Below are 14718 nucleotides of genomic sequence, written 5' to 3'. Positions count from 1 at the left end.
CAGATAGGGTTTCCAAGGCCGTAAATCTCTCCGGAAGCAGACTGCCACATCTTTCTCCCACAGAGCTGCTGGTGGTTTCGAACCACTGACCTCTCAGTTAGCTGTCGTTCACTTCAAAAATTGTGCCACCAGGACTCAGTGGCCCTCAATTCTGGAGCCATCCGTGATTACTTCTATCAACCAAAAAAGCCATGTTCCTTTATATGGCCTAGATTCTAGTTCAAAAAAAAAGTGATGATGAATAAGCAATTATAAAGCTCCCAGGCTTCAAATACTGTCCTGGATTGATGAGGAAAGATGAGGGGGCAGGGGGAAATCCAACAGATAATAGAGTAATCCTAATGATTAAAATTTTACCAGGAACAGACTTTTCTTTCTTCTTGAAATATTGTCTCTAAAATATTACATAAGCTACATCTTTGCTGGAAGGCTGCACGCCCTTAGGAAACTGATTTTTTCAAGTTACGTTTTGCCCTATCGAAAGCATGCCTGAGCATTCTACTAGGATTCAACAGAAACATATAAAAGAATTGTAAACTTAGGCATGCAAAATAGGCAATACGTGAATGTAGCTGGGCCACCAAGAGTCTTGTTGTCTCCCTTACGCCCTTATCCTCTCTTTTGGAGGGCTGTGAATGCAGACACGGACAAGGCAGCTAAGAACTCAGGCATCGATTGAAAATGTTTTTGCTTCTTGCCCCAAATGCAGGGGAGACAAAATACTTCACGTTCATGGATAGACAGGATACAGAAACTCGGTTACTTTAGAAGAAGATGCTTTGCTTTAGCAAAGAAGGCACCAGAACAGTAACATCAATTAAGGACAGCATACCTGCTGGTAAAAAAAGCTTAAAACTGGGAAACTATTGTCTGAAGGTGCTGAATAGACAGATCAACACAAATTCATGTATTGTGGCTGGAAAGGAGCAAGATGTAGTTCTTAGAAGAAAGCAGGCCTAAGAGTCTGTTTTAGAGAGAACCTGGGCTAAGAGCAGCAGAAAAAGCTAAATCAGCTCCTTTCCAGAGGTTGATGTGTTTCAACATTGGTGCATCAGTGATATGTCAGGAAAGTTGGAAAGAGTTAAGAACCAATTTCAGGAAAAATGTTCACAGCCCATGTTAAAAATCTTAAATGAGTCCCGTAATTAAAGTGTATATACTTACTCAAAACATCTATTATATTAAAGTAAAAGAATGCCATGAGAAACGACACTACATCCACCAGTCTTCCTCAGGTTGGATTCTTCTATAGTGAATATGACTGGGACTATGTACTACTGATTTCATATCAAAATCATCAACAATTTTGTCTCCAATATGAGTTTTGTAATGTTGAGCAAAGCCTTAAATATGGTAGTAAATTTCTCCATTTGCATTACATCAGATTCTCATCTGGTGTGGAAATCATTTGTTGATGTCAGATGTATCTTGGCAGAAAACAGAGAATACCACAAAGACGTTTATTGTGTTTTATTGACTATGCAAAGACGGATCGACTGTGTGGATAACAAATTACCGTTAACATTGCAAAGAATGGGAATTCCAGAACACTTAATTGTGCTCATGTAGAACCTGTACAAACACCAAGAAGCAGCCATTGAAACAGAACAAAGGGATACTGTGTGGTTTAAAATCAGAAAATGTGCGCGCCAGGGTTGTATCCTCTCACCATACTTACTCACCTGTATGCTGAACAAATCATCCAAAAAGCTGGAGTATATGAAAAACGTGGCACCAGGATTGGAGGAAGACTCATTAATAATCTGCTATATGCAGGTGACACAACCTTCCTTGCTGAAAGTGAAGAGGACTTGAGGCACTTCTGATGAAGACTAAATACTAAAGCCTCCAGTATGGATTACAACTCAGTATTAAGAAAACAAAAACCCTCGCAACTGGACCAATAAGCAACATCATGATAAACAAAGAAATTCCTGAAGTTGTCAAGGATTTCATTTTACTTGGATCTGCAAACAATGCCCATGGAAGCAACAGCCAGGAAATCAAACAATGTATTGCATGGGGCAAATCTGCTCCAAAAGACCTCTTTAAAGTGTTAAAAAGCAAAGATGTCACTTTGAGGACTAAGGTGAGCCTGACCCAAGCCATGGTATTTTCAATCATCTCATATGTATGCAGAAGCTGGACAATGAATAAGGAAGACCAAAGAATTGCCTTTGAATTATGGTGTTGGTGACAAATATTGAATATACCATGGACTGTCAGAAGAATGAACACATCTGTCTTGGAAGAAGCACAGCCAGAATACTCCTTAGAAGCGAGGATACAAGGCCTCATCTCACGTACTTTGGACACGTCATCAGGAAGGACCAATCCCTGGAGAAGGACATCATGCTTGGTAGAGTAGAGGTGTCAACAAAAAAGAGGAAGAACCTCAATGAGATGGACTGACACAGTGGCTGCAACGATGGACTCAAACATGGCAATGAATGTGAGGATGGCAAAGGACCAGGCAGTGTTTCATTCTGGTGTACACAGAGTCGCTTTAGTCAGAACTGACTCAACAGCATGTAACAACAACGTGGATATTCTGGTGGTGAAAAAGACTTGAACTTCAACTGAAAGATTTGCAACATCTCAAATAACTTTTCCTGGGTATAAATTCCTTGATGGTGAATTAAAGTTGAATTATGACTTAATCTCTACACACTCCACCATATATGCATATTTATTACATTTACAGGCTTTCTGTATAGCATGAATTTGATCAACAAGGTACATAATTGCTTCAACTGAAGGCTTTTTTTACACTCATTACAGTAATGGGATTTTATTCCATTATGACTAAGGTGACTAAGGTAAAAAAAAAAATAGCACGAAGCATTTACCACATTCAACAGTCATAGGTTTTCTCACTGATATGGAGCTACAAGTGTCAATGAAAAGTTTAACACTGACTAAAAGCTTTCCTGTATTTGTCACATTCATAGGCTCTCTCTGGTGTAAATTCTCTGATGCTAAATAATGACTGAGCAGACTACATTCACTCCATACATGACTTCTCCCTCATGTGAACTCAAGATGTTCAATGAGACCTAAACTTTGACTAAATGCCTTCCCGTGTTCATTACTTTCATAAGGTTTTCCTTTGGTATGAATCCTTCGTTGAACAGGGTGAGCTCTCTGATTGAAGTTCTTCCCACTTGCATCACAATCAAAGACTTTCTCTGGCGAGGACTTCTTGTTTCAGGATATGATCAAAGCTATGACTGAAACTTCCCTTATAAGCATTCCATTCATGATTTCTCTTTTCTATGAATTCTGTGATGCTGAACAAAGCATGAGATTTGATTGAAGGATTTTCCACATTCATTACATTCATATGGTTGCTCTCCCATATGAATTATTTGATGCTAAGATGTGAATTCAACCTGCAGTCTTTCCCACATTCACATATATAGGTCTTTTTTCTGAGACAAATTCCTTAATGCTTAATAAAAGTCAACCCACAGTCACTGGACTCATAACATTTCTCTCCAGTGTGGACCCTCTGATGTTCCATTAGGTATGAAGTTATGACTGAAGTCACTGCCACATACAGTATACTTACAAGGCCTCTCTACTGTGAATTCTCTAAGTACGGTATACACTATGACCGAAGGCTCTTTCACAATTGCTACATTTATAAGATTTTGCTCCGGTATGAATTCTCTTATGCTGGATTATGTCTGAGCTCTGACTACAGGGTTTATCAGCTGCTTCACAGGATTTATCAGACTTTTCACATTTATAGGGCTTTTCTCTAGGGTGTCTTCTTTTATACAGAATAAGATTTGACCTTTGACTAAAAGATTTTTCATATCCTTTATATTTGTAGGGTTTTTTCTCTAGTATGAATTCTCCTATGTCTAGGAAGGCTGAGCTCTGATAAAAGATTCTCCCACATGCATCACATTTATAAGATTTCTCAGTAGTAGGAATGTTCTCACATTTACTAAGATAGGAGACACCCATTAAGCTTTCCTTAGATTCACTATTTTGAAAATTATGTGTTAGGTTTATTTGATCATGTTTAATAGAAGCTGAATTCTGGCGGAAAATTATGTTAGGTTTATTTGATCATGTTTAATAGAAGCTGAATTTTGGCGGAGGCTCATGTCATACTTGTCATATTCTGTATTCTAAGAACTCTCTCTACTGTATCACGGTTAAAGTCCAGACTGAAGCATCTCTCAGGTTCGTTACATTCACGCTTTTCATGCTGATGGTTTTCCTGATGATTGCTATTTGCCTAAACTCTCTCTCCAGGGGTAGAAATTTCCTTAAAAACTTCCTGAAGCCTTTCTAACCTCTCCTCAGGTTTGAACACTTCTCTGGTCTCCAGAACTTGAGCAATATCCTGGTTGAATCGTCCTACTCTCACCCTGTGTGAATGTATTTCTGAAATTTTCTCCTTGGGAATCAATGTGTTCTCTTCACTGGTGTCTCCATCTGATATATAAATAGAAAATACAAATATAATCTGTGCCCTGTGCTTAGAATAAGAAAACTTAGAAAGGAGAAAACAAAATAATCTAGTATCTACCAGGGTAAGTTTATTTGCTCTGAAAAACTGCCACAAAATCTCAGTAGTAGATGAAGAGCATGAACAGAAGCAGTAAGGTAGGATTCAAATGGCTCACGGTGCAGCCGAGACACAGGACGTGGTCAGCAGGGTAAAAAGATAACCAATTAGGTGATTCAAAGGAGATGATAGGGGAATACTTAAAAATGTATATATATACATATATATATATATATAAAAGCAACTTGAATAGGGACCCCGTACAACCATGGATAAGAATGGACTAAATAAACAGTCAAACTGAAGGGAAAAGGAAGGAGCTCTTCATTCTGATTGTCAGAGAAGCTACAACTTGTCTCAACAGTTGGACTTTTACTTCCCTACTAATTCCATCTGATTTTGCCTTACTTACCTGAGCAGCCATCTCTTAAGACCTCTCTATTCTTAGTTTCCAGGTCAAAGACCTGTAGATCTTGTTCCAGCTGGGAGATCCCATCAGACTTGAAAAATGGGAATCCTGCTCATAGAGAAGGAAATGGGATGTGGCGATTTCTCTCCAGATGCTGTACTTGCCTCATTTTTTTTTAACTAATGGTTAATGGAGAGAAGGTAAACCCTCAGAAGACATTAGGAAGGCCTGGAGAGTAAGCAGGGCAATGATCCTCTACAAAGGTCTCATATTTGTGATTTACAAAGAGGTGTGTTAAGGGGCAAATTGATGACATGGGAGCAGAAGTAGTCATTTAAACATTACTGAGACAAGAGATTTGTGAATGGGTGTCTACCTGTCTTTACAGAAGTTATTATTACCACTCCTCATCTGTTATCTAAAGATCAATCTTTCTATTAGATCTGGTCAACAAGTATCAAAACGAAGGTCATCAAAATATGACTTTACTAGACCGGAGAAAGGCGCACACCCAAGCACCTGCTGTATGGTGAGCTAAAATACAGCAACAGAAACAGTGAAGACTGAATAGATACGCCAAGGATCAATCTCAAGGAACAATTAGCTCCACTGCACAGGAGAAAACATAACATGACACATCCCCTACCCTTTACGAGCTTACACTCTTGTTTATTCAAAACATACTTATGGAGCTTTTCCCATATGCAGAGTATATAGTATACAGGGGACAAAGAGCCCAAGTAAATACAGTCCATCCCCTCAAGGGCCTTACTCTCTGAACTGCAGTGATAGATATACATAACTAACTCTAATACAATACAGGAAGGAAACGGCAATAAAATACATCTTCATATAACATAGCCTTTAGATGCCTTGCATAGTGGACTGGTAGGATCTAAATCTCTTTTAAAGCAAAAGCAACAGGCAGCCTAATTCTGAGAAGGCAAAACTATTATAGTATCAAAGGGTAGTTTTTATATGTGTTTTGCCCAAAAATCTTCTAGTAACATACATACATACAAGATCTAGCTCAAGCCCCTCATCTCCCTAAAGCCTTTCTTTTCATTTGCTGAATACTTACAAAATGTGTTATTTCCTCTTTTTATATGGCCCCATTACCATATAACAGAGTTTTTAAAAATTAGTTTCAGATATTATCATCCCCACTAGATAGATATATAAACCCTTTGATAGTAAGGGCCATGTATCTTGTACTTGTTTTGATTCATGTACTTAACAGCTACTTGCTGAGTGCCCACTTCATGCCGCCCAAGTGTCAATATATAATGGCTACCCAACATTTTTGTTTTTTTGGAGCCCTGGTGGCACAGTGGTTAAGAGCTTGGCTGCTAACCAAAAGGTCAGCAGTTCAAATCTACCAGCAGCTCCTTAGGAATCCTATGGGGCAGTTCTACTCTGTCGTATAGGGTCGCTATGAGTTGGAATCAACTCTACAGCAGTGGGTTTGGTTTGTTTTTTTAACCCAATTTTTTATAAAGGGCAGTATGCCGAGAAAATATGATCAACCAATAGCTGCCCCATTTGGATCCCACGGTGAAAGTTTATAAGCAAGGAAGTAAGAACCGATATAAAGAAAGCATTTACTGTGTTTCTGAATTCCTGCTGAACATTAACAGTCAATTCTCATTCTGGACACTAATTTAGCTAAAGTTCTCCACATCAAATAAAGTGGTTTTGCAAGTTAATTAAAAAAAGTTAGTGTGGCATGAAGTAGCAAGTATTGGGCTCAAAAATTCTGAGAGCATATTTTGCAACTTTTCATTTTGAGATACTTACTAAACTGTTTCTAAGTTTTGAGAATCGAAGCAAATTTTGGTTATTTACTCTGTACCATCTGCACTTAAAACACGTACGCACAACAAAAACTGTCTTTATGTGGGATGAAGTGTTGTTAGATTTTACATTTGTGTTAGAGGCAATGCAGCAAGGTATGACAGAAAATGCCTAGCAAACAGTTAGAAATATAAGCCTGCAATTTAGAAGAGAGAACAGGTTTGAGATAGAGACATAAAGTTGCCTGTATCATCAATACCCTCAGAATACTAAGGTAAGGTTTACTGAGCACTTGGTAGGTGCCAAGTACCGTGCCAAGATTTTAACAGTTTTATTCAGTTAATACTCAGTTTAACTTTATGAAATAGGAACTATTACTATACCCATTTTACAAACGGAAAAACTAAGATTCAGAGAAGTAACTTGCCCAAGGTCAAAGTAACTGGTGACGCTAGGACTCAACTCAAAGTCTTATTTCAGAACTTGGCCTTTAAGTACTTTCCTAGTAAAAAGTAACGGTTGTGAATGAAATCAATTCCTCCCCCAAAAACTGTACAGAAAGAGAAGAGCAGAAGGCCAACATATTGACAATGGAGTAAAAGGTAAAAATAATAAAAGCAAGATAAAAAGTGCTTAGAACAATACATGAAGAGTCAGGATCCAACAGATTTGAAATCATGGAAGTTTTCATTAAAAGGGATGCATTTAATATCAGAGAAATGAAAATCACTTGATAATAAAAATCCAAACCTCTAGGCAATAGTCTGAGCAATATTCAATTTCAGGAAATCCCTATGTAAAGAAACAATTTAGATTCTCTCCTGAAATTTCTACATTAAAAAACTGGTTTACAGCTCTGTCACTTGCAATCCTTTCCAAAACATTTAAGTAACTACCATGAGCCAGGTACTTATGTACATAATCTAATTTAATCCTCAGCACAACCCTGAAAGCTAGATCTGGTTTTTCATGTTTTATAGATGAGAAAAAATATGTGTCAGATTAAACAACATACCAGTGGATCACAGCTGGTAAGTGGAACCAGGTCTGATTCTACAGTCTACTTTCTTTCCAATCTATCACACTGTCTGTCTCAGAAAGTATTAATGGCATGTATCTTGCCACTGGCCTATACACCCTTTTTCCTAAATTTAACTAAAAACTCTATCCTTTAAAAATATGCACTTGCTTTAAAATTTTCCCATTTAAAATGACTTGAGTTAAACATTGGCACTTTTCTAATTAGACTTATTTTGAACTTAATTTGTTCTTTAAAAATAACATTTAAAATTTACCTCTTACTAAGGCCCATTATCTGGTCTGTTGCTTGTACCAGAGTTGTGCTAAGATTTTTATCCATCGAGATGCTTCATGCCTTTCTTCCTGGTCCTTAATAAATAAGTAAAACCTCTCCTTAGGAATATCTTTGTTTCACAGATATCTATTATATTGGAATTTACACCTAGATTGTTTTATTTCTTCTTGAATACATGTCCTTTTCAGTCCTAAACTGTACAATCTTGTGCCTATCTCTCCAATTTATCATGTCAATTTCGAATTTTTCTTGGATCAGAGTACCAACCAGTTGCTATTGACTGACTGATAGCAACCTCACGTGTGTCAGAGTAGAACTGTGTTCCATAGGGTTTTCCAAAGCTGATTTTTCAGAAAAAAAAAAAAAAAAAAATTTTTTTTTTAGATTGCCAGGTCTTTCTTCCAAGGAGCCTCTGGGTAGACTTGAACTGCCAAACTTTTGGTTAGCAGCTGAGCATTAACCCTTTGCACCACCCAGGGACTCCTCATCAGAGTACAGACAACCCATAAAAATATAAAAACACCAAACTTGCCAACTAATTGTCTTACAAGCACAAAATGGTGACGGGTGGGGGGGGAAAGCATGGGCTTCAGAGTCACAACTAGGTCCCAATCCTAGCTCTGATCCTGAGCAGATCACTTAACTTCTCTAAGCCTCAGTTTCCTCATGTATAAAATGGGAAGAATAATACCTGTTCCCAGGGTTATGGCAAGGACTAAGGGAGACATGTACAGTATCTAGTACTTACTGGTTTCTCTGTAAACAGTAAATAGCTGTAGAGGTAAAAGATACTTTGTGCAAAATCACTGTTGTCCTCCATGACATCAACTTCAAATACCAAGGGATATGTGCCAAACATTACTGATTTATCAACCCACTTATCATCAACTAGAATTTTGACAACCATGTTTCTAATGCCATCAAGTAATAGGGAACCTATACAACTCAAGAAGCACTGATGACACAGTGGTTAAGTGCTCAGCTGCTAACCAAAAAGTCTGCAGTTCGAACCTACCAGCTGCTCCATGGGAGAAAGATGTGGCAGTCTGCTTCTGTAAAGATTACAGTCTTGGAAACCCTCTGGGGCAGTTTTACTGTGTCTTATAGGGTCACTACTAGTCAGAATCAACTCGACAGCAATGGGTATGCAACTCAACATCCGCACCCAGTTCCCCTTCCCAGCACAAAATCAGGAACTTCCCTTCGAGTATGACCCTTGAGCCAGTAACTTGCTCATCATTAATAGAACATGCTTCTTTTAAAAGCTGGTAATGAAAATTGTGACTTTTTACCTTCTTTTTTACTATTTCATTCAATTTTTTATACTCTGTATATCTACTATTATGTAGTGGAAGAACTAAAGTTCTGAGTTCTGTGACAAATACAATCCATAGCTACCACCACAGGGAAAATGATGTGAACTGGACAGTGGGGTTGCTGATTCAGGGACTGAATTTTAAAATCCTTATTTTCCAACACCGTACATTAAGCGAAATTAATAAGTGTGTAAAGTTAAATTCAGGTAGAATTTGCTGAACGCACAAAGATGAATATGATTTTCCCAGGACTGTAAAAATAAGAGATGCTGCTGGCTTGGTCACAAAAGCAAGCTGAGGAGGAGGATTTTTTGTGTATGTGTGTGTGTGCATGCATGCTGTGTGTGTGCAGATGACAGAGGAAATGGGATAAAGTTCAGTCTAACAGCATGCTGTACTGTAAGACTGCATTAAACTGCTAAGAAATTTCTTTACTCCAAAAAGTAGACAGGTTAACTGTTGGAAATTCTGTAATTAGGTAAAATTTACAGTAGTTTACAATTATACATCATTTTACAGTTTACAAAGTTAAATATATATTCAATTTGATACCTTGAAATAAAGAAATAATTCTGAACTCTTTTACCCTCCCATTTCCCCTCCATCAAGGACAGAGCTAAGGAATAACTTGATCAGAAAAAGTAATACAAATGTTTCACTGTAAAGCACCAGGAAGAATAAAGGGGAGGAAGGCTGGACCTTGGAAACAGCCATGGAAATTTAAAGGAAGGAGAAGACTAGAATGTTAAATATGAGAAAAGCCCAGGGGTTGCGCCGAGTTAGGCAATATAAAGGGCAGGTCACGTATACTCCAGAAAAGGAGAGACACACAGCATTATGTTCCACATTCTAAAACGCATGAAAAGATCATGACTGAAGAGGTGGAGGTGAGCTTGGTGGTTTCTCAAAACACAAGTAGATGACCACCAATCGTGGTTTCTGAATAAACTGGGTTTGAAACGCACTGGGTTGCAACAGAAGCTTCCTTAGCCCTTTACATTAAATATTTAACGATGAAGGTCTGCAATTTTACATAGCGGTAGCATCCTGGGGAGCATCTATTCCATCAATCAAGTTTAATATCTTACAATCGTGGAAAAGGAGTTTCCGAGCAGGGACGAGCAATATCGATGGGAAGTCGATACTTGAGCCATCTCTTGGTGATTCCTGCTGAAAGGACTGCAAGTGTTTCTCCAGAGAAAGCACTTGCCTGGGTATGACTCAGGGCCGGGCAGGAATTCACATTATGTATCCGTGTGGTGGGAAGACGGAGAAGTATGCCTATAAAGATCAAAGAGCCAGGAATGGAAAACACACTAAAAACTTTCCCAGTGGACAGGCTGCCTCCCCAAGGATAAGAAGACCTCTTGAATCCTGAGTATAATCAAGACCAAGCAATGCCCTGGATGCTACCAGCATAGAAAATGAAAAGAAAAAAAGGCGCGGGGGAGGGGGGGCGGGGGGGGAGGGAAGTGTGGATATAAAAATAAAAGGAAAAGAGTAGAAACAGGTGTACGCAAAAAAGACAGAAAAAGGAGAAATGCTCACAACAAGGGGCACAAATACCCCCCACCAATGCTTCTCTACAGAACTACAGGTTACCTAATCTCAGCTGCCTACTCACCATTAAAAATGACAAAGGAGTGGCCTAGTTTAAGAATCTTAGTATGGGGTAAATGTCTAAGACTTCTGCTGCCTTGGGTGTGGTCACTTGAGATTATCATACTGTCTGGGTGATTCACTGAAATACATTCACAGTGAGTCACACCTTTAAATGAAGTATGCCAAATTCTGCCTGCTTGAAGATGAATTTGGAGAAGATTAATTTTAGCTTATCTTCAAAAAAACACATTTATTCTCCTAGGAAACTCTCAGATACAGGGGCACTGAGACACCAGGGAAGAAAGTATCTGGCTGAGGATTTGGAGGGCCTATTTTTTTTTTATAGTCTCTCCTATTAAAGAAAAAAAAAAAAAAAAAAGATAGGGAATGTGAGAATTTTGGCAAAGCACAAGCAAGTTGCCCTTTTTTTTTTTTTTAACAGGGAACAGATGCTCCCCAAAGTAGGAAACATTAACTGGGGATAAGGAGTAGAATGTCTCTTCTTGAAACCCCCAAAGGAACCTTAATTATCCCACTCCCAGAAAGGCCTGAAGATAATTAGGAGGTTCAAAGACGTGAAGGAGCCCTGGTGGCCTGAAATTTCAGCCACACTCTACTTTCTCAGACGCCTCACACCTACCCAAAAACAAGAAAATAAGAAAATCTTAATAGGTAAATTGAATAAGCAGGAAGAGTCCTTACCCAGTGAGACCACGTTCCCATAATTCTCTAACATCACTTCTCTGTAGAGGTCTCTCTGAACAGGGTCCAGGCATCCCCATTCCTCTCGAGTAAGGTACACAGCCACATCCTCGAATGTCACAAACTCCTGAAATAACACATCCTGGCTGCTCTGGGGAATAAACCCACTATAGCACCATGGCAAGAGAATGAAGATGACAGAGAGGGTGTCCGGTGTGTATTTATGTTGAGGAAGATAGAGAACAGATTAAGACTTAGGGAATAAGCACCCATCACAGCACCATGGACAAAGAACCAATATGGGGAAGAATCGTGATTGCTTGTGTTGTTGGGGATACAGGAAGGCGGTTTGTGTCAGGTCCAGGTCTCTAAAGAGGATAAGTTCCCAAACTGGGAACTGCTATTGAAAAAACTTCCAGGCAAGGTTTACAAATGGAATGAGTGAGAGGTCACACTCAATCTGCAGCAATAGTCCCTGAGGAAAAGCAGAGGGTCCTCAGCTCACCTGGTACCTGGCTGTCAGGAGTGCAGCTGCCTGGTCTCCTGGGCTTCCCACGTGGGGAAGAGCAGGCACCTGGGAAACAGGTGGAGCTGAGGAAGGAAAAAGGAGCCAAGAGTGAGAGTAGCCCTTCCCAGGGCTCCCTTACAGAAGAGGCCTCTCCAGCCCAAGGAGAGTCAGTGGGACCCTTCTTCACATCAACATTCTAGTTAAACCAGCAAACACTTATCAGTATCAGGTATCTCTACTCTGTTCCTTCTCAGCACTTGCATGCCCTACTTACACATTTGTACCTACCTGTTATACAAGACTTGATTATGAAATTTCCTGTTTCACTTTATCCTGACATGACACTGCTCAAACAGAGGGGAAAGCACCATACCTGTTTTGCAGATCGGCAAAGCAAAGCGTGAAGATCTGCAGTGACTCCTCCAGGACCACGGCTTTTAGCAGACCACTGACCCTTTCCTGTAAATTTCATTAAGCCTTTCTCTTGTGAACGGGCACTGTCTCTGCAACTAGTATGTAAGGTCCCCAAGAACAAGGAACGTTCATCCCTACCATCTTTTTCACACTCTGACAATGTCCCATAGCACTTCACACACTGTGTCATTCAACTTGTTGCTGACACTCAGGTTATTTTAGGCTCTGGAGTTGGCCACAAATAATCTAAGGCGCAGTTCTTACAAAGCAAAAGAAGAACAAGAGAGAACCAACTGACATAATAATAAAAATGTGACTATAACCTAATATATATATATTATATATATATATATATATACACATATACATGCTTTGTGCTCAACAAAAATATTTCATGTTGCTTTCCCGGCCAAAATTAGATTAGTCACAAACACTGCAAATGCAACAGAATGGCAAGTGGTAAAGCACACAAGGATGTCAAGGAATATCAATCTACATAAAGGGAAAAGGGGGAAGGATGGGCCCTAAATTCATGAGGAAGTGAGAAAAATTTAACACTGAGAGCCAAGCAAGGACTGTGAGGTGCAATAAGGCGATCATATCTTAGAAATTGTTCTGAATTTTATAACTGGGATGAAGTGAAGGTTGTGTCTGGGAAAGCAGCCAGAGCAGAGTAACTACCACTTTGTTTATTAAAGAAAGATGGGCTGTCCTTAATAGAGAAGCCCAGATCCTTAACAGTGGGGCTGAATTGAGTCACATCTGTTCCTCCCTTCCAGACCTCCCTCTAGGGGCCATCTTCTTATGTTCTCTGCCTCTCTCATACCATGCCCAGGGGCCCCTCTATGCGTCCATTCTCCTGGATGTAAACACTTTCTCTGCCTTACCCCCAGTGGGTCCCTGTTCCATGTCGGTCTCCTGCACGAACTGAGGCTCTAGGGACAGACCCTCAGACTGCGTGTCCAAAGACTGAAACTGGACCCTTGGTGATCCTGCTGCTTCCTGGACTGACATTTCCTCCATCCCTGTTCTGAAAGACAATGACCATCACTGCAGGACAAGATTAGGAAAAATTATTATAGTAAATTAAAATATCCTATCATTTCACACCCTCAGGACTTAGCAAAGTATCTTACACACTATAGATAATAAAAAACAGTTGATAATTATTAATGACCCCAAATAAACAACGGAAAGACAAATGAACATCATTCCATTTCAAATATTTAATAATCAAATCAAAGTGTCAAGTATTCAGGATTATTTGAACTCCACTAATATTAGGGTCGCTCAACTTGACGGCAAAGGGTTTGGTACAAGTCATTGACAATTTGTGATGTTTTCAAAAATCAAAACAGAACGAATTAACAGATTTCTGTAGAAATTTTAAAATATTTGCAATTTAAAAACATCCAGGGCTCAGGTTTGTACCCAGAGAAATATGCAAATTAGTTTTTAAAACTAGGCCCTCCTAAGTATTTACTTGGTAACACTGTCAGGCCACTTTCAATTACTAAATGGGCTTAACTATAATAAAATACTTTTGGGAGACCCTCCGCTAACTCAGACTAGGCAAAGAGGCCTTTCTCCACAATCCCGAGAGCAACAGAAGGAAGAGCTGCGATTCAAACGGGTTTTACCGCTGCCCTTTAAATTCAAGGCCGTGACAGGGTTCCGTCCCCCTCCCACAACCTTCAGAAAGGGGCCTCGCAGAGTCCCCTAAACTGCTCCTCAGAAGGCCTCGCCCGGCGCTGCCTTCCTCCCACTTCCCTTTTAGGCAAAAACGACCAAACGGGCGTGTCGGGTCACACAGTTCCAGCTCACATTAGGACAGTCACCGGGTCCTGACGATAGGGCCCTCAGTCCGCGGGGCGCCGGAGAGAACCGGGACTGAAGACAAACTGGCTCTCCCACTTCAGCTTCCGATCGCCCCCAGGGACGAGAACCGCCGTCATCCGGGGCCAGGTGCCTCCTCCTCCCGGTGAGCGGAAAGAAGCGACCGCCCCACCAGCGGCCCAAAGAACGGCTTCCGGCAGAGTCGCCTGTGCGAACCGACAGAGGGGCGGAGAGGTGGAGGGGCGGACCCTGCGGACGCCTCGAAGCAGACACCTCCGCCCACGGAACCTCCCCGGC

The 14718-nt window shown here is 40.1% G+C and overlaps 1 protein-coding gene across 3 annotated transcripts; it reads right to left on the bottom strand.

Annotated features, from left to right (window-relative positions):
- Window positions 1-1455: 1455 nt before the first annotated feature.
- Window positions 1456-14682, bottom strand: ZNF655 (zinc finger protein 655). Of its 3 annotated transcripts, none has more exons than XM_049904537.1 (5): window positions 14410-14682; window positions 13473-13635; window positions 12169-12254; window positions 11664-11790; window positions 1456-10640 (listed from the first exon to the last, which is right to left on the bottom strand). In XM_049904537.1, the coding sequence occupies exons 2-5, from the start codon at window positions 13606-13608 to the stop codon at window positions 10444-10446; spliced, it is 546 nt and encodes a 181-aa protein (XP_049760494.1). In that variant the 5' UTR covers window positions 13609-13635; window positions 14410-14682; the 3' UTR covers window positions 1456-10443. The 3 variants fall into 3 exon arrangements, with proteins under 3 accessions (XP_049760494.1, XP_049760496.1, XP_049760493.1); XM_049904539.1 differs by having other exon boundaries at window positions 13473-13610; window positions 14410-14681; XM_049904536.1 differs by having other exon boundaries at window positions 13473-13615; window positions 14410-14680.
- Between the last annotated feature and the right edge of the window lie 36 nt (window positions 14683-14718).

Source organism: Elephas maximus, chromosome 12, assembly GCF_024166365.1.
Source record: "Elephas maximus indicus isolate mEleMax1 chromosome 12, mEleMax1 primary haplotype, whole genome shotgun sequence".
Lineage (NCBI taxonomy): Eukaryota > Metazoa > Chordata > Mammalia > Proboscidea > Elephantidae > Elephas > Elephas maximus.
The sequence above is the reverse complement of the archived record's forward strand: the minus strand, read 5'-3'. Positions and strand labels throughout refer to the sequence as shown.